At 35.3% G+C, this 24,390-nt stretch overlaps 2 protein-coding genes and 1 long non-coding RNA gene across 14 annotated transcripts in view; 2 read left to right on the top strand and 1 right to left on the bottom strand.

Moving 5' to 3' along the window:
* The first annotated feature begins 354 nt into the window (after window positions 1-354).
* Window positions 355-16,054, top strand: LOC107223963 (PHD finger protein 20). 5 transcript variants are annotated; one of them, XM_046731557.1, is made up of 17 exons: window positions 355-620; window positions 1,285-1,419; window positions 2,773-2,799; window positions 5,295-5,395; window positions 5,539-5,624; window positions 7,090-7,477; window positions 7,924-8,044; window positions 8,123-8,421; window positions 8,521-8,532; window positions 9,800-10,480; window positions 10,617-10,748; window positions 10,958-11,044; window positions 12,729-13,014; window positions 13,771-13,908; window positions 13,987-14,363; window positions 15,011-15,250; window positions 15,398-16,054. In XM_046731557.1, exons 1-17 carry the CDS (start codon window positions 550-552, stop codon window positions 15,520-15,522), a joined length of 3,306 nt encoding a protein of 1,101 aa, XP_046587513.1. In that variant the 5' UTR covers window positions 355-549; the 3' UTR covers window positions 15,523-16,054. The 5 variants fall into 5 exon arrangements, with proteins under 5 accessions (XP_046587513.1, XP_046587514.1, XP_046587512.1 ...); XM_046731558.1 differs by having other exon boundaries at window positions 7,930-8,044; XM_046731556.1 differs by lacking the exon at window positions 8,521-8,532 and having other exon boundaries at window positions 2,746-2,799.
* Window positions 13,196-23,522, bottom strand: LOC124292914. Its single transcript, XR_006902870.1, has 2 exons — window positions 23,315-23,522; window positions 13,196-13,228 (listed from the first exon to the last, which is right to left on the bottom strand). It is a non-coding gene; the product is annotated as an uncharacterized LOC124292914 (long non-coding RNA).
* The window catches only part of LOC107223957 (serine/threonine-protein kinase mig-15), a 38,777-nt gene continuing 31,965 nt past the window's right edge, over window positions 17,579-24,390 (top strand). For all 8 annotated transcript variants that reach the window (XM_015663830.2, XM_015663833.2, XM_015663835.2 and 5 more), the window contains exons 1-2: window positions 17,579-17,977; window positions 18,166-18,231. In XM_015663830.2, coding sequence (XP_015519316.1) covers window positions 17,912-17,977; window positions 18,166-18,231 — 132 coding nt within the window. In that variant the 5' untranslated portion in view covers window positions 17,579-17,911. The remainder of the gene's footprint in view (window positions 17,978-18,165; window positions 18,232-24,390) is intronic.

Raw genomic sequence — 24,390 nt, forward strand, 5'->3', positions numbered from 1 at the left:
AAGACCGTGCTATTGGCCAATGGAGGTAGTGAAATAGAGCATTATGCCATGCACAACCTATCTCTCTAGCTCTACAACCCGATTGGCCTATACATTTCCTCTCGGCCAATCAAGTGCAGAGTGAGAAAGACGGATTTCCAAGGTAACCCGCGAATACCACTGGATATAGTAATAGTCACGGGACGGTTTCGTTGCAAACGCGACTGTCGCTGTACGACAATCGTATATGTGCTTTGGTGACGACGGCGGTGACGCTATTGGCTAACTCCAATGTCTTGCCGCCAGCGCGAACATTGGGGCGAACACATGGCATGAACGTAGCTTTGATTCCATCTTGAATGAGTTTCGCAATCTGGCGCCATTCTACAATCGATTAGTGTCGTCATGAAAATGGTCGCTGTTTGCGTCGCGAAATAAAGATAACATTCGTTAAAATTGTCCTAATAACGATAATCACCGAAGCCGGTTATCGTCTCTGAGTGTTCGAAAAACTTTTCGAAGTGCTTTAATTCCTCATTAATCATTGTGTGGAACATTTTAATCAGCCAGATGGTCAGCCGCGGTGGTCTCAAGTTTTTCCCTGGTGCTAAGTTGGAAGCCAAGGATTTCAACGAAAAATGGTACAAACTTTAATGATCACGCTACGCTGAGTTCACCCCTCTGTCGCATTTGTGACCTTAGCCCGGCGTTCTCGCCCTTGAAATCTGATTGTCGACACGCACTGTCAGCTAATATCTGATTGTCAACATCCGTATATCGACGGGGCAGAGTAGACAATGATTCGGTTCCTTCCGACTCGCTGCTTAATTAACAATCCGCGAAGCGTGACAACAGTACAAATTCATGCCGGTCGAATCGCTCAAAACAAGTCAATAAATTGTTCCAGAAACAAACTAGCAATGATCATATTACGTCAATATGTCAACGCGATTATATTCCTCTACAACGTGCCCCCTCACCGATTTTGCTTAACTCTTAATTTAGCAGTTACTTATGCCTAAACTAATGTCGGCCTCGAATAAAACTTCTTACACATTTTCAACCGTATCCAATGAACTCAATCGAAAATTGGCATTTACCTTCAAAAATAAAGGACATGAAGCAGTCTCAACAAGCTTTGATATTTCAAACATAACCTGTACTACATCCTAATTGTTATATACACAAATAAAATCGTTTTTATACTTTTTTTTCTCTAGTACTCTCCAGTTGTTTTATCGAATGTATTATGATGGGCACACAAATCTGCGTGTATAATTCCTAATCAATTTCTGTTCACAACAGGTATTCGGCACGCGTTGTTGAGACTGACTGGGTCGAGAGGGAAGTCTTGATACATTTTGACAAATGGAGTTCAAGATTTGACGAATGGATTCCAATGGACAGCTCGCGGCTTCGAGTACTTCAAGTACAACCAAAGTGAGTTTTAATCTCATTCTAATACAACCATAGATATTAAATTGCCATTAAATATTCCTAATCGAAATGTCTAACGAGGGGACGGTATGGGAGGTGCATCGAGTTACGGGATAAGGCTTCGCATGGTTATAAAAGGGACAGGTATTAACTTGACTCTATAAGCTTCAGGGTTGAATTAGTACTTGTCTTCTCTATAGTCATGGGAAGCCTTATCCTGTAACTCGATGCATCTCCCATACCGTCCTATTGTAAGAAACCAAAATTAAGATGTTTAGAGCACAATCTGTCACGTAAAGCTGTCAATTAATACTTTAGGTAGATTAAAGATAGAATCTGTATATACAAAATTCTTTTAATTTTTCTTGAGGCATTAACCACACATTAGTTTTCTATGTACACCTGATTTCACGATTTTCAAAAGATGTCACAAGATTTTAAAGATCATACGAAATCCAAATAGTATTGTAAAATTTCATAGGATTTCATGAATTTTACGTAATTCAGAGATTTTAGAGGATTGCAGAATATTTAAAATGGATTCAAAGATTTGATGAGTCATGTAGACTTAATTTCTAGGCTGGTCAACCCTTTGACTGTTATAACTCATCTTCTAAAAAAACAAACTAAGGATACAAATTAAAATTATTATGAGTGTCAGTTTGGATTACAACCATATTGGTCTTAATATAAGTTGAACCGTAATTTGACGATTTTATTTCAGGAATTTTTTGTTGTAAACTGAATATAATCGACTTCTGTGAATAGTTATCTATTATCAAAGGCATATGTGTTGATTAATATTGCATTTCTTGTTCACATTGTATCAATAAAGTTGGAGAGTATGATATAAAGATCTTCTTATCAATTTGTTTATATTTCAGACTGATGCTGTTTAAAAAAATTGACATTTGATTTCAAGATTCGTGATTTTATTGGTCTAGATTACGATAATTGGTTGAAAACGAAGTCAACCCTGCGTATAAGTTGAATACAGATTTTGAGAGCGAAATGAGTAACAAAAACTTGAACTTATATTCAGACCAATGCAGTATTCAGTTTACAAAGAATTGATGTCCTGTCATATTTAAAAAACGTTGCAGATATCTATCATACTCTACACTAACCCTTTTTCAAATTACCTTTTCAATCAGTTCTCTTCTTATTGTTTCCTCAAAGAATTCTGTCGCTGCAGGCAGAAAATTAAAACCTGTATTATATTATATGATTTTGATTGGCTTGCGCATTTGATTTAGAATTTCTGAAAACCCATATTATATGCAGTTCATAATTGTTGCATAAACAGAGTTGAATATATTTACCTATAAGGCTTTGTTTTGTTTTTTCTAACCGAAGCGAGTCAACTTGGACACTACCACCTCCGTAAGTGAACATATCATTTTATTAGCAGGTAGAATAGAACTGTTGTCACTTGTGATAATTAATTTGCAAGTTTTCAGTTTCGTTGAAGTTCGTAATGTTGATGTAACAAAACGTTGAGAGAATATCAATATTTTCCAACTTTAGAATGACTTTCAAAAAGAACAGTCATATTTTGCTTCATCAAGGTTGGTTGAATATCAGACATTCTTGACGTTGTGAAGTATCTATTTTTTTTTAAGTACATTGTATTCTGCGTTAAAGTTACGGATTTCAACTTGATGAAAATGAGGTCTGTGATTATTTTTTCTTTGATACTTCAGTACCATAAAGTATCTTTGTAATATTGAATAAACCTGTCGACAGGGTCGAATCTGAGAAAGAATATTTACACGAGCACCAATTTTGCTGAATCTTTGCATTATGTAAATAGACTAGTTGCTGCTCCTATGCATTCAGTAGTCTTCACAACAACTGCTTGTAGTGAAAGCAGTTTAATCTTTCAAATTCTTTTCCTTGAACCATATGTAGTAAAAATTCAGACTGGTACAATTTTTTTTTTCATTCATAATCAGTTGATCTTCAGTTTATATTATTATGTTAAAATAGGCTTTTGTTTTTGAACACATCTTTGGGTCTTTCATAATTCTAATTTACTGTAATTATTGTTAAAGTTATCACGATAATAATTTTGATTAAATGATCTCTGGTTGACAGCTAAAATTTCTCATCTTTTCTGTACAATATTAGAATATCATGGGTCAAGGTTAAGGTACTTTTAAGGGTAAAGCCTCCTGTAACTGGTTGAAAAGGTGTATTTTTCGTATTTTTTGTTTCGACAAAACAGTTTTGTCAGATGATGACGTTGGCGCGTCAGCAATTGGTGACAAGTTTAGCGCAGAGCTGAGTCATTTGAAAGAAGAAAAGCTATATTTTCTTAAAAGTTCAGTCAATTACTGGGTTAATATACCTAGAAGCAAAGCAATGCATCGAAATTGGCAAAGTTACAGCAATCACAAGAAGTCATTTTATCACCAAACAAAAATCAATTTTCAATTGTTAATAATAATGTTAAAAATAAATATGAAAATGATGAACATAGGTATGATCTCTGTAGAAAAGTGTAAGGATTCAGATATCATATAGAAAATGTCATTTAGTATATTACGAGTATCATGGCCATTGATTTGAAAAGTGTAATTTTGAGAAAAATGCTATCAAAGGTTTCGATGTGTTCACGCCGCACTGTAAGGACACGTTTGCGTGTCTAGGCTTATAGAGAATATCTCGCTCTTCTTTGAAAAATTTCTGTTAGATCATTCTTTGCATATGCCCATCGTGTTGAGTATGTAAGGGCCCCAATAAATATGGTGTAACATCACCAATTTTACAACTTCCAAAATCAAACTTTGGTAACATATTCTTCAAACCTTGTATTATTTATTTGTGGAAAAAAAAATTTACTTTCCTGCACTTCTACATTAGACTCTTACTTAATCATTTCACATGATAATTTAATGCCATTCTTGCATGAAATCTTGGTAATACATAAATCTCATTTTGTGTTGGTACATAGCGTGTCCCAAATTTCAATTCTCGTTAGAGATTGACTTTAACCTTAAGCTTTGTACAAGTTTTTGAGTTTAATGATGGAAAAAGAGAAGCTGATGAAAAATTCGTTGGTGTCTCATATTATTTAGTGAATAAACTTTACAAGACTTTTGATGATTTGTTAAACCATTAGCTGAGTGTAATATTTCGACATCTGTTTAATCCATTGCATTAAAAACTTGAAATGATCAAAATCGCACAGAAATTTTTTAATTCACTTGAACGAAGCTATACATTATTCCCACCTAACAGGGGACAATAATTTGAACAATGTGATGAAATAACTTTAATAGGAAGAAAAACAGGATAATTAAGAAGCAGAGATCAAGGGGAAAAAAAGAAATTGAAAGGGAGAGAGAAAAGAAAAGGAGAGTTGAAAGCCTGTAAGAAGGGTTGTTTATTGATCAAATAAACTGATGGTTTAGCGTCTCGTAAATTGATCCCACCTGATATACGCAAACCTAACCTAACCTAACCTGCGTAGAGTAGCGTAGCGGGAGCGTAAAGAAAATAGGTACACACATTACTTTCTATCCAATAGCAATTTGCCGATAATGCACTGCCGCGTTGCGTCTTTTCACACGTACAATTTGCACGGTTGATCAAATCCAGGACATACAGATGGTGTAATTAGGTTACGATAGTGGAGAACCGACGACTTACCGAGTTTTGTTTACGTACAAAAATCAGCTGATCGTAGCAGCGCTCGTTTGTTTTCAATAGCGTCGCCTTTTTTTTCGTCTTGTTGATTGAAGGAAGGAAACTTCGTGTTGTGACATATTATACGTATGTTTATCAAGTCGACGAGATCGCGTTTTTGACTACTCTATCAGCGTCATCATCTGATCGTTATCATTGTGATTTAAAATTATTTTGTTTTTCCCCAGGGAGACGAAAATGCGAGAATTTATCGTCGGAGAAAGAATTTTAGCTACGTGGGCAGATGGTAGAAAATATCCTGCCAAAGTTAAGACTGTGTTGGGAAATGGTGAGTAACCTAACATAACCTAACCCAATACAACCTGACGTGATTCTAACCCTAACCTAACCTAACCTCGTCCAGAACGTCAACCATTTCATATTTGACAATAATCGACGTTATTATTGATTTTTATTTCACGATATTTACAGACAGGTACGATGTTCTGTTCGATGATGGCTATGCCAAGATAGTCAGATCATCGAAAATGACAAAAATTGCTGCAGCCACCGAAAAGGTAGGATTCATTATTTATTTACTTATTTTTAGGTTAGGGTTAAGCCATTTATTGGTGTATAACATAATCGTTATAAATATGCTTTGTAAGTTAACAATAATTTTCACAAACCCTATTACAAAATTATTCTTACTTCTTTTAATATAGTTTGTTCCCATCAAAGGAGTTCTATTTTTACTGTGTTCAATACATTTGCTAGATCATGGTATCAAAGTTTTTTTTTTTTTTTTTTTTTTACATATACGGTCTTTATGCTATATTTTTGTGTATCACTGTATACCGAGTAGGAGGCTTAGTTATAATGTTAAATTCAGAAAACGTACATAGCTGAAGAGTTAGTCTGAAATTTTTCTAGTGTCTTGACATTCTGAAAACTGCCTAGAATTCATTAATAACATTGACTTAATTCCAAGTGATGTCAGTTGATTGTGGCTCTCAAATGATACCTTGATTTCAAAAACGATTCCAGTAATCAAATTACTAGAATCATACATTTTTAGGTGAACAATAATGTTGCCACTGTGTTGTGTCCAAGTAATAAATTGAAAAGAAAAATTTACTAGTATAAGGGAATTGAATCAAGGTAAATATGTTTCGATGCAATCATCCACTTGTGCCTAAACTTTATTTTGACCTAAGAAAATTATCTCTGCAACTACAAAATGAAAACTTGTTATTAATATACATATATAAAACACACACACACACACACATATATATATATATATATATTTATTTATAACAAGTTTTCATTTTGTAGTTGCAAAGATAATTTTCTTAGGTCAAAATAAATATTACATATATATATAATATAAAGTTAAGCTGAAGTAAGGACATTTCAGCTTAGCTAATAAAATGAATCATTAGAAAGTTTCCAGTAATGCAAGAAGTGGTCTTAAGTCTCATTGGTAATTGATCAGTTTGATATATTTCTGTAGGAAAAATGTCCTAAATTATATTTCCAGGAAATGCAAGTAATTTATTTCATTGGAATAATTCAAATGCTCATGACCTAACTAGTTCACCTGTTATTTAATAAAACTACTAGAATAGATTTGGTCGAGTTATACATATATAATAATATATATATAATATATATATATAATATATATATATAATTTATAATTAAATAATAATAAAAAAATAATATAATTTTCTTGTTGATAGTGGACAATTTTATCAAATTAAATAAACTATAACTTATCTGATAAGAGGGTAGTATCATTTTGGCAGTGTAAATTTGTCAGCAATAATTGGTCAGCGCATGAATTTCAGAATGACTTCTTCTTGACTAACACTCACGTGAATTTCTTCACACATTGTAAATGACTTGGAATCATCATAAAAATTGCTTGGAAAATTTTGGAATAAGTTTGAAATGTGTAAATGTCAGCTTCGTAAACACTCTGAGTCAGAAAGTAAACTGAATATTTTTAGAATAATCTGAGAACAATTGTAAAAACAGAAACCGATTGTTGATGGAGATTACATAGGAAGTAAACAAGAGAGAAGGGACAAGAAGAGAAAACACAGTGTAATGGATCTGTTCCATTCTAATGCTAAAAAACGGCCAAGAACGGATTCTGAAAAGTCACTTAAAAAGGATGAATCATTCGTAAGCGAAGACGACGTTAAATCCGAACCACCCGAATTGACACCAGCTATTGCTTATGATTCTGGCACAGAAGTACTCAAAGGCTTTGAGCCAAGTAAAGCTAAAGTTAAAACCTATGCCAAGAAAAAGAAAAAGGATCTGCCCAAAATCGATACGGACAATGAAGATGAAGTCGGGCCTGAGTGGATCGACGGTGAGCCTCAAGGAATAGAGTCTTACATCGTAGATGGTAATGACGGTAAGTGGAGATTCAAACTATTCTAGTACATATCGGATAGGAGAAGAATAGAACTTTTAATGAATTACACGCTGAAATCTACGTTCCAACAGTCTCTACGTTGCAACAAAGTCACTGTCAAGACACATGTATTTCTATGTTTGCAACTTAGATTTGTTCAATTTTGTGGAAAGTCAAATTCAGAGAATGAGCAGATGCAGTTTGCATATAAATATGTTAAGGACACATCAGCTGCTTTAGTAGTCCTGTCAAAACAATACGTTTATACTGAATTAAAGACTGAACTTCTAAAAGGTTTTTAACTTTTAAGTTTTTTTTCTCACTCAGGGGATAGAGCTCTGCTAAAACTTACCAGATTCCACTTTTGGTTTTAAAACTGTTTCTTAATTCTTTCGTCCTGAAACTTCATAAACTGACTTGTTCACCTGATACATCCTTAACTGAAGTTGCAGGACCACGACGATCTATCATAGTGGCAGATAAGAGGCTACCACCTGGATGGCAGAAGCACTTCACGCAGAGAAGAACTGGTTCATCAGCCGGCAAGTGGGATGTCTTGTTTATACAGTAAGTTATTATAGTGACTCTGTGTTTGTCCGATCAAATTCAGAGAGTACAATAAACTAACACCAATAAATTTACCAGCAAATCGAGTGGGAAAAAGTTCAGGTCAAGAAATGACATTCGATCATTCATGGAGAATCATGGAATGTACGATTTTGAACCTGAGAAATTTGATTTTTGTATCCATCGGAAAAAGAACAACAAATCTAGTTCTGTTAAGGCAAAGCAAGAACCGCCAGCTGAAGTGCCAAAGAAAATCAAAACATTGTTACCCAAAGCTAAAACTCCTCTTGGAACTCCTGAAGTCACAACACCTTGCCCTGTGGCTCCAGTTGTTATGCCGCTCGCTATAACTCCTGTTACATCTGCTGATCCTGGCGGTAAGTTTTACTATTAATATCCAAACCTTCACTCATAAGCCTGTTTCACTGACGGTAATTTCTCATTTGAATTTTCACATGCTATCACACCTCATACAGTCATCACATACTGTAAGTAATAAGTTATATTCTAGAAATGTTACGTGTTTAAGCATGATACTCAATTCTGACTTACTAAAAACTGTAAACCGTGAAGTGGCTATCAAAATAATGCGATAGATTACTTTTAAGGATAATGTTAGCCTCCCACAGGCCATTCTAAACTGAGAATGAGAACTTAAAGTCACACTAGCGCCGCTAAGTGATCACAAGATTTGTGTCGTTTTCTCAACCAGAGTTCGTGCTCCTCATTATATAGTCTCCCTAAGCTGTTTAATTAAATCTCTAGCAATTTTCTTTGTGCCAATAATAGTGAACGCAATTGAAAAAATGCCTATACTGTTGTGAAAACGAATTCGAGTAAACTTTAACAACAGTAGTTAAGATGTTACTGTTTGAGAAAAGGATTTATGATTTAAATGTTCCAAATGATTGAACTCTTGAAGTTTTTGAGCCGATTTTAATGTTCTCAGTGATTGGTTGCCTGAAAATTGTCTTAAAACTATTTAAGAAATCTTAGACTATCGAGTAAATGTAATTGTTACTATAATACAGCCGACTATTTGTGAAATATTTTTCAGGTAATCTCTGTAGATCTCTGTAGTGAACAAAATACACCTAAAAACTATTAGAATTGATCCAAAAACACTAGAGTCCGATCATTTTGATTGTTTGAATTATAAAATTTTCACTCAAATTGTCGACACCTTAGCGTGTGTCTTGATTTTGTTGAAAATCATTTCCATTACATAGCAGGGATGTTGTTTTATTTGTGTTCTCCATCAGTGACGGCATTAATGCTGCAGAAAATTTAGGAAACAGTTTTTCCAGGGGTTTGTCTTTTTTCTTAACTGGCTTGAGACGGTACGGTCCAGTCACTTTGAACAGTTTTTCTGAAAGGTTTAAATATGAATTACTACAAAGAAAGGTCAAGCTATTTGCAAAATTACCTAAGGGCAAGTTTGTAACGTCACTGTAACGGTTCATTTTCAGGGAAAATCATTACTTTGCAATTTTAGGGTTGTCTGAAATTCAGTAAACTATAATGAAACAAAACTCAGATTTGTCCAAATTCTTACTTAAGTTTCAAAATCGTAATATTTCTTTTAGTGTATCGTTATGTTAACATTATTAATTTGAACTTTCTAGTATCACCATACCAAATCAAATGGAAAACCATTAGATATTTTTACTTGAGAACAAAAATGATGTAAATTTTCTAATTTAAAGCATTGATCTTTACTGTTTTTATCTTCATGGAGTCTGTATCTATTTTTAGCCGTATTTATCGGAGGAATTCGCGTTGAAATGGAAGACAGCGCTTACAAATGTCCGAAAGAGGGCTGCAACAAGAATTTCCGCAAGGAAAATCTTCTCCAAATGCATATAAAACATTATCATCCTGAGTATTCAAAATTTTTGGGCTCCACTCCGAATGTAGCAGATTTGGCGTACGCCAGAACGATTGGGGAATCGATCGAAGATATAATACCAAAGAAGCAGAACAACTTTATGGAGAAGATAAACAAGTTTGAAAAGAAGAAAGCTACCCAAGAGAAGCAAATACCTGAAAATGAATCCGACGTGATTCGACCAGAGAAAACAGTAAATGTCAAAGAGGATTCTAAGTCAGAAGTTGCATCTCCTTCTTCACGCAAGAGCATCGATGTCGATGAAGATATCATTAAAAATAGGGAAGCTAGTTGTGCAATGTCGCCAGGAACGCTGTTCGACCTCAAAGTTAGAGATGAAAAAGTTCAAACGGGTATCAAAACCTTGTTGCCGGTTAGATCTGTGACTACTACTCCTTTGCCCAGCAATTGTGTTACAGAACTGCAGAAATTAGACAGGTCGAAATCATTGGACGAACCGTCGATTCAAGAAAAAGGAAAGACTATAAGGAAACGACAGACTTCCGAGTATAATTCAGATACGCAACTGAAGTACAAGAAAAAGCAAGGTAATTTATTGGTTCTGGCAAATCAGACTTTGTTTTCCAAACACAGATTCAAAAAAATAGTAGAACGATCATGACGAAGTGTCAAGATTTTATTGTTTTGGCATTAGGAGAATGAGTTTTTGTTGTTGTATATTAGGGTTGTTGGAGCTTAAGGATGATTATGGGGATTTAGATGACAGTACTTTGGATATTGAAGAGCCAGTTGCCCCTACCTACAGGTTCAGTCGAAGAAAATCGAACCCTAAGAGTGATGAGAATAATCTAACAAGTAAGTTGTAAAAGTATATTTGGTACTGGGTCTTTACCGATTGTGTAGTAGTTTGTAATTATTGTGTTACAAAAAGAAAAGAACAAAAACTATGATGAGTAATTGCGTAGATGGTGTGATTTGAATGGATTTATTGTAATGGCATTTCTTACCTATGTTACTCCCCTATTTTATATACATTTTATTATTTTCTTTGTGTTATTATTCAGGTCAACTAAGCGATTCTCATAATATTGAGAAAGGTGAAACCCCAAAAGGGGATGCTGCCAAAAGTGATAATTGTAATGATACTGAAGGTATATAGTTCTTTTTTTTATCAATGTTATTCATTCACACCTCATAGGAGCAGTTACTACTGTTATGTTTGAACTCTGGTGAAAAATATTCTCGCAAATTATTCGTGAAATTTTATTTAGCAAATCCTCCGAAATATACAACGTTTTACACGGTTTTGTGAAAACATTTTCCTTTTTCGAAAATATTTCATATTCTAATAATGTCAGGGATGTGTGGAAATTCTAGAAGGTTTCTAAATAGAATTTATATTCTGTAGGAACTTCATTTTCTATTGAAAATCTAAAAAAAAAATAAAAAAAAGATGAAAATCGGACCAATTTCTGGAGAAAACTCATATTCCTTCAGAACTTCATTTTATGTCACAAATCTAAAGAAATTCGCGTTCTGGTATTTCTGCGTATTTTTTAAACGTACTGTGACATGAAAACCTGAGTTACATTTCTGAAAGAAATCGGCAATTTTTAGGAAACAGTCGTAATTAATTCTTATGAAATGCAGCTGATAAAATGTGGATATTAGGGTGGTCTTTACTTAGGGTGTCGAAGAATTTTTTCTGTGCCCCCCGCTTCTCAGATTGACTTCAAATCACTCAAATCCCTGTTCGATTCAGATTTTTCCCAACACTATTTTTCAAAGACCCTAAATAAGGACCACTCTAGTGGACATACCTGTTAAAAAATATCTTGAAACAAACTAGAAAATAAAAACTTTCAAGAGAGATTGAAGAGATATGAAAGTTTTTTCGTTAATTCGTTGAAATTTATGTGGTGCATTGCAACTGATTGTGAGATATTTTTACAAAATTCTTTAAGATTATCAAAATTTCTGAATTCAGAATTCACGTTTTGAGTAAATTTGTAGATATTTGCAGAAGCTTCTGAAAATTTTTTTCGCCAGGGCAAATATTCATGTATGTATCAAAATTTAGTTACAGATAATTGAAAACCAACAGGTTTTTTTATATCAGGTGTACTGCTGATTGTCACAATTGAATTTATTTTCACAAATTGGCTAGCCATACTTGAAATCAAGTATATATTTGGCAAAGAGCGTTTTCAATTTACTTAAATCAAGTGTTATCATCTATTGCAAAATATATTTATACACACACAAAAATTTATTGAACTAATTTCATTTATGTAAAAATAACGTAAATGTAAGTTAGTTCCTGCGTTTCATATTTATTATCGTAGTATTAAGGTGAATTTAATTGAAAATGTTATGCATGCATTACAAATAGTGAACTTTAATTAATTTTGAGACTTGTTTGTGTAAATTTTCGGCTTAGAATTTACTGTATAAATTATAACCTCAATCACTTAATAATATTGTTTCTAAAACACACTTGATCTCCTTTTTCCTCTGGTATTTTCAAACTTTATATCAATATAGGCAAAACATTCGGGGGTTCTTAAGTTGCCTAAATTTAATTAAGAAACTCGGAATTGAATTGAACAGATTTGTAAACTGTTGCGGTACAATTATGCAAGATATTTTTGTCCCATATTAGTATAAATAATTGATTTTTATATTAATTTTTACTATCAATTTGCAAAAATGTATTAAAACAGCTTATATAGAACTGTTAATCTGAATATCCTAAATACAACTGAATGGAATGTCTGATAAAATCAGGTCAAGTAAATTGATCACTAACTTTCAAATAAATCTTTGACACATTAGATGGAGATGGCGTGATGATGATGATTAATGGGGAACTTGTGAAGGTGGAACAGCTTCGTCGGGAGGAAATAATAAACTGTACATGCGGATTTATGGAAGAGGATGGATTAATGATCCAGTGTGATCTTTGCCTTTGCTGGCAGCACGGTCACTGTAATGCTATTGAACAAGAAAAAGATGTCCCAGAAAAGTACGTTTGCTATATTTGTCAAAATCCGTACAGGCAAAGACCGTCTAAGAAGTACAGCCATGATCAGGACTGGATTAAAGAGGGAAAGTTACCTAGGTAAATTGAATAGGCTTAAAAAAAAAAATAGTCCACGAGAAAAAACTGCAAAAAAATGTTGAGCAATGTCACCTGTACCAATTATGGTGTTCACAAATCAAATGGCGTTCCTACTATGTTGTAGAAGTGTATTGAAATAATTTTGAATAACGCAAGCTAAAATATCGTTTTGTTATTAAAACGTTCAATATTATTAAACTCTGAAGTTTTTCATCTGATTTTAATGTCTTCAAACTCATAGCGCTCGTTGACCGATCTCCCACAAATTGACTGTAAAACATATGCGCAACCTCATAATGTAGTGCAAGTATAACATGCAAATATAGGCAGTCGTTCATCTGAACATCTGTTGCATTGTACTTATAAAAATCTACTTTTATCTACTGTGAAAATATCGACTTGTTAAAATTATTTTAAGCACTTTCTTGAGATTCGTATACTGGAACAAAATAGTCCCAAAAACATGATAATAACATTAAAAATACTAGGGTTTAATCATTTTGAAAGATTTAATTATAAAACCTTCTATAGAATTATTCTATAGAATATCTTACAGTTAGCTTCTATTGTTTGAGTTTGCTCTGATTCATTTGTATCACATATTAGGAAGGTTGTTTCATTCGTTTCTACTATCATTAGCGTAAGTAACATTGCTTGAGATTTTTAAATGGTCCTTTCTCTTCTCATAACTTTTGATTCGGGTAATCCGGCCGATTTATCCTCAATCATGGAAATTTATTTCAAAATTATTTACAGTCTATCGAGTCGTTCCAAGAATCAAGCTGCGATCGATCAAAGAGCTGCAATGTTGAAGCGTTCGTATGATTTGGTCGCAGCACTGCTACAAATACAGCAAATTTTGCACAGTCTAAGAGTCAAAATTAATGTTGCACAGTAAGTCGTTTTTCCTCACGCAGTTTTAATACCAGAATTAATAGGTTTGTCTTTAATTTTTAACCGATTTTTGTAAAGAAAAAAAGATCACCCGAAGTTGTATCTCTGGGCTAAAAACTGGGAAAAAACTGAAATCCCAAAACCAAATACTGAATTAGTGCCAATAATGGAAATTGTTAAGCCAGCACTTGAGACGGCTGAGTCTAGTTTGGACAGTTCACCCTGTGCTGAAATAAAAACTGAAATAAAGGAGGAACCAGAAGATGAAACGCATAAAAAGTCGATTGCTTCTAATACGGAGTTGATGAAGATTTTGGAAGAGGATAGTTTGCATGCTGAAGAACTTAAGAATGTTAAAAAACATGAAAATCAATCTGAAGGTCATATTCTTTTGGAAGCGTTGACAAGGAGTAACTTGGAAAAAACTGCGTCTGAAGTAAAGAACGAAGATAATAGTAAGTAATCGATATTTTAGAATTTTCGATTGAAACGTAAAATCTTTCTGCAGTTGAAATAGAGACAATACTAGTGCAGCTGATTATTATTAAGTTTAATTGAGTCAAAGGAATATACTATGAACACAGAAAGACAAAAGAGAGACACGGATTTGCAAAGAAAAGTTCAATTATTTCTTCAACAACTTTTGAGACATACTATTCTATATCTTACGATCATGAGAAAATTCCAGCGTAATGTCAAAAAATCGTTTCTCAATGTGTTTTTAATTAGATCATCGACAAATCGTCTGAAATTGTATCTTGAGCTCTTCAATTCACTGCAAGAAGAAGTTGTGCGAAATGAATACAGGTTGCATGTAACAAATGTGTTGTATTATAAATTTATGACAACCGATTTGTGTAAAATTCATTTATTAGCAGAAATGAACTATTAGTCATTGAAATTGGACAAACTACGAATTTCACGGTCTTCAATGTTTTCCTGTACCGATTTTCTGTTGAACTTATCAGAATTTGATTCAATTGTCGATTCTAAGCCTTGAAGTCGCAACTCTACCATTTTTACACTGTTTTAACTTAACTTTACACCCGACATATCCTTAATATCAAGAATATCAGTTTAATGAACTGGTTTTAATATTTAGATCCGCCCAAAAATACTGCTTCGACATCCGAAACGCCTGATCTGATTCCGTCAATTCCGGTGGAAAAGACTGAGCCAGAATCGACTAATCTTAATGAAATGTTGCCTCTGCAACCTTTTATACCAGAACCAGAGGCCCCAATTGATCCAGCTGAGTGTCGATCACGGCTGTTGGAGCACATCGATCACTTTCAGAATCACATTGACTCTAGACTAACTACAATTGAGACACATGTGATAGGTAAGTTGAAAAAATGGCAAGATTTCCGTTTCGCGAATGTATAAATGAGAGCTAAACTCAATCAGCGACCATTGCATTAGTTACAATCTGGTGCTTCAATTTTCAATTTGAGAAATTTGCAACACAGTTTTCTCAATTTTTTTCCAGCTCTGGAAGCCATGGACCCAGATGATCCTGCTTCAGGCCCTGATTTTCTGCCTCGAACAAAACAGACTGTGCAAATGCTGCTTAGGGACTTGGCCACGGTTCGGAAACTTGCTGCGCTCTGCTAAGAAAAAATTGATTCTATGATACGAATAAATTTATATATTTATTGACATTGTTGTACCCGGTGGAAAACATTAATTAAAAATAATTTGTATTGTTTGAACAAGGTTTTGAGTGTGACGGTTGGTCTACCGACTGTGTTACATTTTTCCGCTTATAGCGGTGATTATTGGGATTCGGTAAAGGGGGTTCGTGTCTTGTTAAAAACAGCGAACTCATGTTTATGAAATTAATGTATGCATTTTTACCTAATGCAGAATTCATTCGTAAATGCAGAGAAGTTTAACTAACCTCTGAACAGCCCTGTCAGACTCAAAACCCCTTGAAGTAAATATTATAGTTTGAAAAATATTAGTTGAATAATCAGCTTCATTGCCTGCAGTTTACGCAACTATTTATTGTAATTAGGCTCATAATAATACTTTATTCTGGACTAGATTCTTCAATGGAACATTTTGTACATATACAATATAGCATAGTTACAGCTTGTTCTGTAATGTATAAAGAATTGCTGAAGTACGCATACATAACTTTTAATTATATTATTATTGTTGATAAGCTCAGTTACACGTTTGGATCTATTATGTTTTTCGATAAAATGTAGTAAGCAGAAGAAATGCTGCAAGTAATTGTAATCGTAGTTGAACTTCATCGATACTTGACTAACTTGGTAATTCGTTATTGCTGCAATTATGAATTTTCCGCATAACGAAGTAGTAGAAAAAAAACGCTTAACTTGATAGTTGAAAATATAAAAAAGAATATGACATTAGAACTTTTCAACCAATTGTCAAAAAATGATTTCCGAATGAACACTAAAAAAATAGGTACATGCGATGACTGCAGCAGAGGTAGTTTATTTTACTTTTTCATACAAAAGCTAATGAATTTTCAGTGAGGGATTCGAACAATTGTCTTTTTCTGGTTAGAGGGTATTTTTTTGATCTCATCACAATTTAAAGCTTGTTACAGTCAGTTTAAACATACTACTACAAAGCAACAAACAGCGAGAAACATGCCAAAGATGAAAGGGTAGCACCGTCTGAATAAAATATTGGGTTCGTTCTTTTCACCATAGAGAATTTTCAAGATCGCCGGAAAAATTTCTCAAGAATTGTTATTTCCAGAGTGGGTAAAAATATGTAGATTGCGTGAACACGACACAACAGAAGTGCGTTGACATTACATTTGCACGTGATACCTACCATATACTGTAACGTTAGGTTTATCAAACACTACTCAGAAAAATGTGTGGGATGTGTGGCCTAATCAGCGAGCAAAAGTCCTAAAACAACAGGGTTTAAGCATCTTGAACGTTCCAACGCTCAATCTCTGGTTTAAAGTATAAAAAAATGTCTGACATATTCAGGGTTCGTATGCACAGGGAAAACCTGGAAAACCGGTAAAACTCAGGGAGTTTCTTACAGCAGGGAAAAGTCAGGGAAATGTCAGGGAATTTTGAAAATAAGACTGGAATTTTAAGTTTCTTGAAGAAATAAACTCATTCTTATACGTACATTACTTGATATCAAACCTCCTTTCGTTTTTTTCTTACTGAAAATCGCTGGCTGCTGTTTGTAAATTAGTAGTCGGACAGTAAATTAATTACTAGGTAATATTGAAGGTTTAGTATTAATATACAAAAAAAATTGGCCTTAATCAGCACCATATTTCTTGGAAGGTTACTGAAAAAAATCCTATTTTCAGGCTGGAACACCTGGAAAAGTCAGGGAATTTCGGGTTCCAAAAAGCGTACGAACCCTGATATTGTTGATATCTTAGATTGTGTTATTTCAATTTTCTCAGATTCATTGCTATTGCGTAGTCGGGATGCTATTTCATCCGTATTCACCATAATTGACACAAATAACACTGCTAGGTTTTTTAAACTACGTTTTTTTAATTTTAATTAACTTTTATTTCGGACCCGCGTGGGTGATTCATTCGCGGGGACGATAAGCGAATTCGTATTTCGCGCTGCCGTAACTCTAGCCCAGTGTGTCGAGGAGTGGGGATGACTCCCATGTCGAGAATGTGAATCGGTGACGTCATAGGGTCACAGAACGGCCGTCGAGGTGTGGGCTTACCTCGCTCGCTCCGACGTTATGGCAATATACCGTATAAAGTGAGTGATACCTCAGCGAGATAGCAAAGAATACGATAAATATTTTGTAAATAATGTATATTATACGCGAGTGATGAGGAAAAATTGGTGACCGTGCGATGTACCGCGTTTGGTGTGCGTCGAAAACTTGATTAAAATTGAAGTGTAGTGGGTAAAATAAGAAGGCTGATTACTTTTGTATGTACATACACTAGCGAGTAAATCTGTGTTGTGCGGTGGTGTGGTGTATATTTTTTCTTCCCATTTGTACGAAGTGAAGGAATATCAAGATGGCGCATAATTTAGCACCGAGCGTGAATTGTTCGTTAGACGACATCGATTTGAACGCATTGAAGGTAAACAAGTAGCCGATGCCTAATTCTCCAGACGTTAATACTCATTGTCAGTATGCCTGTTTCCTCCCCCGATCAGCCGCTGTCGTCAAGCCCTCGCCGCGCTTCGGCTTTGGGTGGGATCCCGATGTTTTGCACCGTCGTTTGTTTCTCCCTGTTAACAACACACCCGTCGTTTATCCCTGTTTCAGGATCCGGCTGGGATATTCGAGCTCATCGAGGTCGTTGGAAATGGGACCTACGGCCAGGTCTATAAAGTAAGTGCATTATGTATAGCCTGTAACGTGCCCACGCATCGCCCGGTAACGACACATCACTTTGCTCCGGTCTTCGCTCCAGACCCATTGTCGACGCGATATTTTCGCTCCGGGGCATATCTAGCCTAGCTAGACGGCCTCAGACTTGTCACACGCTTAAATACACGCGGCAGATAGAGAGAGAGAGAGAGAGAGAAAGAGAGTGAGAGAGGAGATCGGAGCGAGAAAGAGAGAGAGAGAGAGAGGCGTGGATACCAATGCTGATCGTGTGTCAATGTGTGCGCTTCCTCGCCACATGCCGAGGTTTTCGTCTCTGCGTGGTACACTCACCCTTCAATTTGAGCATACTTCAAGCTTCAGGTCACTTATCGGCACGTTCTTTTTTTTTTTTTGGAAAATTTACAGCAAGATACATTTTTTTAACTAGTCCCTCTTCGGGAACGAGGGAGAGCTATTATGATCATAGGATGATGAATCTTTCGAATATTATTGGATGTTCACGTTTTTAGGACTAAAGAAACACCTTCGACTGACTAGATGTTCGTTGAGAATGTCCGTGTGTTCCGGTTTCTATCACCAATGATTTCTCGAAAACTAATCACCGCGATTCTTCTTCATCCAAAACAGGTTAAATTTGGAATAAAATCGGTCGAGCAATTCCTAAGTTGTTTGCTAAAATGAATAATTTTTTGTCCGACAACATATCTCGAATATGAATAAACGGATTCTACGATTTTCTTCGCCATCGATGCGATTCCTCTGAACTCGGAGCAGACTAGAGTTAGAGAAAACTCGGTCGAGCTATCCTGAAATTATTTGCAAAAATGAATATAATTTTATAAAATTTTTTTATTTTCGCATGTAACCGGATTAGCAAAAGATTCTAAGACTGAACTTTTAAAGCCAGTCGAATTTTTCTGCTTGTTTATTCCAATCATGTGATGCAATCTAAAACTTAATCGTAAGACTTGAAAATTATTCGGACGTAAATAAGTATTGAAAGTTTACACACTAGCGACATACGTTGTATGTACGTACATATACATAGGTTTCTTCATTTCAACTCCCTAGCCGACTTCATTACAAGTACGAAAATAATATACAGTATGAATCATGAATGGATTTGAAGGTGGAAGAATGAAACAATTTTTCTAAAAATTCCTATGCTTGGAATATTTTCTGTTGGAAATACAGACTGTAAACAATATACGCGATATAAATTCGCACTGCGTATTTCAAAAACAGGTTGCATTTCTTACAGCGACAGAACGACGGCATTTTCCGCTAGTTTGACGGTCACGGCCTTATATGGGCTTAAATGACATTGCAGGACAGTGCCGGTGCTATAAGCCACTGATTTTGAATAAGTTCTCAGCGAAAGCAAGTTGGAACGAGAAACCACGTGCGCAGAAAGCGAAGTCGCGATATTATGAAGCCAACGATTCCACTTCTGTGAATGAGGTGAACACAGATTCTTCTCCGATACGTGAATTCGTCACTGTAAGTGGTAGGCAGTTGCTGATCGTATTGGTGTCACAACAAACACAAACACACATGAGTCAGCTTTCGGTATGGAGAAAGATAATTATTTTCGCTAAAAACCACACGACTGACTTTCATATACTATGGGAATCGTTTGTGATTTCTTTTGCATACATGACCTCGATTAAAAAAAAAAAAAAAAAAAACCTTATTCGTAGTAACCGGAAATTGAGGTTCGACCTTATCTGGTGTACCTATTTTACAACTCAACTTTACCCTGACGATGAGACACATCTATGGCGCATGCAGTATCCTTCATCGCGTTTCCATTCAAGGTCATGGATACTGCAAACACCCATTTATTGTGTCCACAGAATTGTGAAATTTTGTAAAGTTGCCTGGAAAACGATTACTGTACTCGAATTTATTCCGAGAAATTTAAGTTGTACGTGCAGTCTTCACTTTATACATGTATGTACCTTCATTTTCGAATCTATACTCCAGTCGTCCATTTACTGGAATGATTCGTGTTTAGGTGAAGAAAAAAGTAAATCGCTTTTCTGACGTGGTCTTTGACTGATACATTGGTAAAAAAAATTTACTAGTTAAGGGAATTGAATTATGTTAGACCGATTCGATGACGTTGACCTGCACTTGCGACTGAATTTTATTTTGGTCCTAAAAACATGTTTCTCTGCAAACAAGAAATGAGAAATTATGTATTAGGGTTTAAAAGATTTTTACTCAACTGATGAATTTAATAACTTACGAGTTTCTGGTGAAACAGTTGAATGGGAGAAAACGTTTTCAGAAGAAATGAAGTTGTCGGCGAATTCAAGGAGAAACGTACAAAATCACGTTTGCGGGGAGGCTATAAGTGATTCATTTCGTTGCGTCAATTGAAATTCTCGTAATACAACTATGCAAATTGTTATTTCGCAGATTTATAAGAAAAAAGTTCACCAGGCCAAGTTTTGCTTTAGCAGAAATTGAGCTATTCCGACAAATCAAATGAAGAATAACGTATGTTTGGGAAAAGTATAACATTTTTTCTAAACGTCCGTTTGTAAGTCAGAATTGTTCATCGTGTCAATTTCACATTCAGCTCCTCAACTGTGCGAATAATCTACGAAATTTTTATAAAGATAGGCCAGAAATTCTTGATAAATTTACGTGAAATAATGTGGGAAGTAAAATGATAGCGACGAAATAACAAGCAGATAAGATGAATCATCAGTCTACCTTTCGTAATCATCATTCGGGAATTTCCCTCGAGTGGCTGAAGGTAAATACGACCTAATCGTGATGCACGAATACTGATAATAAATTTAATATGAGAATTTAAATGGTAGAATTACTTTCTAATCCAAAATAGTGAAGTTCGTAACGTTAATGTAACGATTCATTTTTAGAAAACATTATTATTTCGCAACTGTAGGATCGTCTGAAATTTAATAATCTATTTTTAAAAAGCAAAGTGTATTCAAATATTGGAAATTAAACTCCTTTTTGAGTTTGATGATTGCATCAAGTACAGAATAATCTGACCGACCTTCACTCAACCGCTCCGGAAATAAATATTCATACCCATATGGGCGAAACACGAAGCGAACGACTTTCATTACTCGTAATCAATGGCATGAACATAGTCGAATGAATAAAAAAACTCGCATTCGTCGCTGCGTTATTGTTTCTTCTTCTTCTTCTTCTTCTTCTTCTCTACCACATGCACCGTGACTGTGCTTTTCCAGATCTCTTTTTCTCTCTTTCTTCTTCTCCTTTTCCGTTCGACATTCTCGTGACGTGAGTATAGCCAGCGAATAGTTAGTTGGCCGTCGCTGCTTCTTATTCTTCCACGAATCAATGGGTCTGATGATCAGTTGCTTGTATAAATCGGCAATGCGTACTGCACTTAACTCTGCCGTTTCGTCCCTCTGTCAGCGTTAATTATACGATACAATTTCTGAAAATTGGAGAAAATTCATGACTGCACGACTTGATTTTTTTTTCACGTTATCACGATCTTGTGAAAATTTCATCTACCAACTTTGTATCGATTTCTGATGTTCGTTCGACGGGGATTAAAAACAACCCACTCAAAGATTAGCCGCCGATAACGATCGATTGGATTTCATGCGTGGACTGGCTGTTCAACTTACATTCTCACCTTATTGTTAGTCACCGGCAGTAGACGGAATTCGATTCGAGTGAAATACCGATGCCATACAGAATTCGTAATATCCACAGCTTTGCTATAACTTTCCGACAGCAGCAAAGCAGCGGCGGCTCTTTATCTCTACAATAAGACACGAGGTAGCTTCATGGTAAAAACGGCCTTCCGCCCCTTGTGGTTTGTAAACCCAATCAGAGTTTAAGAGCACTTAGCGGGCCTACCTTTACCGACCGAGTAAACTCACCCTTTTTCTCCCAATATTACATGAACAAACTGAAGGGATTCGGCATTTTCGGGATACAAGTAACTTTCCTAAATATCACTAAGAAAGAGCTATGCACCGTCGAAATTTGAACCCTTTCCGTTTGATTGTATATTTATTTATTATAGGAAGAAAAAGGGTGAGTTTGTTCGGTCGGTAAAGGTAGGCCCGCTACGTGCTTTTAACATAATAATATGCGTCTTTCAGTTCCTTATACGATAGTCGGTAATTCTCTGTATCCGTTATCCGTGTGCCCCTGCTGCTTGCTATAAAATTTTAAAACAACCTGAATTGTGCTCACATTATGAATTTCCGCTTATAGAACTTAGCGTTGTGGAACAAATTTTGGTCAACATGAAATTCGGAATTCGGATGAGACTGAAGTTAGTAACGTTAACGTAACGAAACATTAGGCGAAAAAATTACGAATGCGCAATTTTAAATCGACCTTCAATGACTTGGCTTTTCAAAATAAGAGTATGTTTCTTTATCATAGTTTAATAAATTTTATACAATCCTAAAGGGGCGAAGTAAAGATTTTTTCTAAACACGCATCGTTACAGTAACGTTCGTAACTTCATGCGGATGAATTCGGCACAGTTGAGCCAACGGCGGAAATTTTGCCGTCATACTTGCAGACTCTGTTTCACTTCATTCGCAGTATTCGCTAATTGACTGCTTGGAAATTTGTTCACTCATTCGTTTGTAATGTGATGATAATAAGCGTGCAAGTGAAGTGTCCTTTGAAACGGTCGCTTTTGCGTTATTCACAACGCCATCTGGTGTGATAAGTTGGAGTTGGAACTGTTGTGATTTCTAACGAAATAAAGTAATTCAAGCATACGATAACCCTTCCAAAATGTTCTTTCTTCGTTCACCATTGTATTCCATCAAAGGGCCGTGTAATTATCCGAATTGATAAGCGCAATATGATAGAAGTGTGCTCCTGTCTTTTCTCACTGAAAAAATATTAATCATGCAACTCTGTGTTTGACCTATAATTCGGTAGTACAGGTTAACTGACTCGATCATTTTTCGTAGTGAAATTTAATGAAAGAGAGATTCGGCTAGCCGTGAACGATAATTGTCGGTGGAGATAATGTATACTCATTGTCGGTTACCGAAATGTAGATAGATTTTCATAAAATGTATCCCAATGTGCATACAAGGCTGAAATTAGTATCGTTATTGTAATGATCAACGTTTCGGAGAATCGTTATTTCACAATTGCGGGAATGTCTAAAATTCAGTAAATCATAATAAGGCAAAACGTATTCATATTTTGAAAACTTAACTGCTTCAAAGTCACTATAAGCTTGCAACATGGTAATTTTTCCCCCCAATTTTTCGTTACGTTAACGTTACTAACTTCAATTTCATAAATGCATTGATTAGTGCAGTCGGATTTCGGTGAAACGTCCCCTGAATTGCATATTATGTAGACAGATTACCACCTATGTTAAATTGTTTATAAAAACACTCCTACGAAATAACCCGGTATTAGGCAACAGACACGAGCAGCGAATGCTAGTATAAAAATAAAATTATAAAGAATTAAACGGACGTTTATTTGTTTCAATTGTCATTGCGTCGTATGGAATGTCTTTCAGTGTCATAACATAGTTTTATATATCAGGGTTCTGAGAAAGCGAGGTCGTATAACCTATATTTTTCCGTACATAATTATTTAGAAAGTCTTGAAATTACGCGAAAGAATTTATTTATCTTATCTTATTTAAATCGTATTATAATAACTAGATATGCGTTAATATACATCTGTATACCGAACCGTGTTGACGATGACGTTGGTGATTTTTACAGATCCACGTTTATTTTTAGTATCATGCATGCATGCAAGTTTGCTTCTCATCCTTGCCTTCTACCTCGATTGAACAAACGGAAGGTCTTTGCTTCAGCTTTGTCTCGTCAAAGTACGTAGATGAGCAAAGAGCCCGCTGGTTATGTGACGCGTTTTAACACCCGAATGAGCTTGCGGATCAGCTTTATATTAGATCTTACGTATATACGTATAACATGCAAAATACCACCGTGTACTTCGCTATCATGTTTTCTTGTAAAACATGACGCTGCCCCTAATCTAATCTATATAGGGAGGTGCACTAGTGTCGAGCGATTGAATGAATAAGTGTAACGCTATCCTTATCTGAGACCCATTCATCCGTCTTTGTTATCTGGAGCAGCAGGGTCTTTCCAATATTGGATGTGGCCAACTTTTTCTTAT

The sequence above is a fragment of the Neodiprion lecontei genome, chromosome 2 (assembly GCF_021901455.1).
Source record: "Neodiprion lecontei isolate iyNeoLeco1 chromosome 2, iyNeoLeco1.1, whole genome shotgun sequence".
NCBI classification, from domain to species: Eukaryota; Metazoa; Arthropoda; class Insecta; order Hymenoptera; family Diprionidae; genus Neodiprion; species Neodiprion lecontei.

Excerpts from the sequence above, each read along its gene's own strand:
- LOC107223963 (XM_046731556.1), top strand. The coding sequence starts at position 550 with ATGGTCAGCCGCGGTGGTCTCAAGTTTTTCCCTGGTGCTAAGTTGGAA. Across the intron at positions 5,625-7,089 it reads TTGCTGCAGCCACCGAAAAG|AAACCGATTGTTGATGGAGA; the intron begins GTAGGATTCATT and ends TTGTAAAAACAG. Across the intron at positions 10,749-10,957 it reads TGATGAGAATAATCTAACAA|GTCAACTAAGCGATTCTCAT; the intron begins GTAAGTTGTAAA and ends GTTATTATTCAG.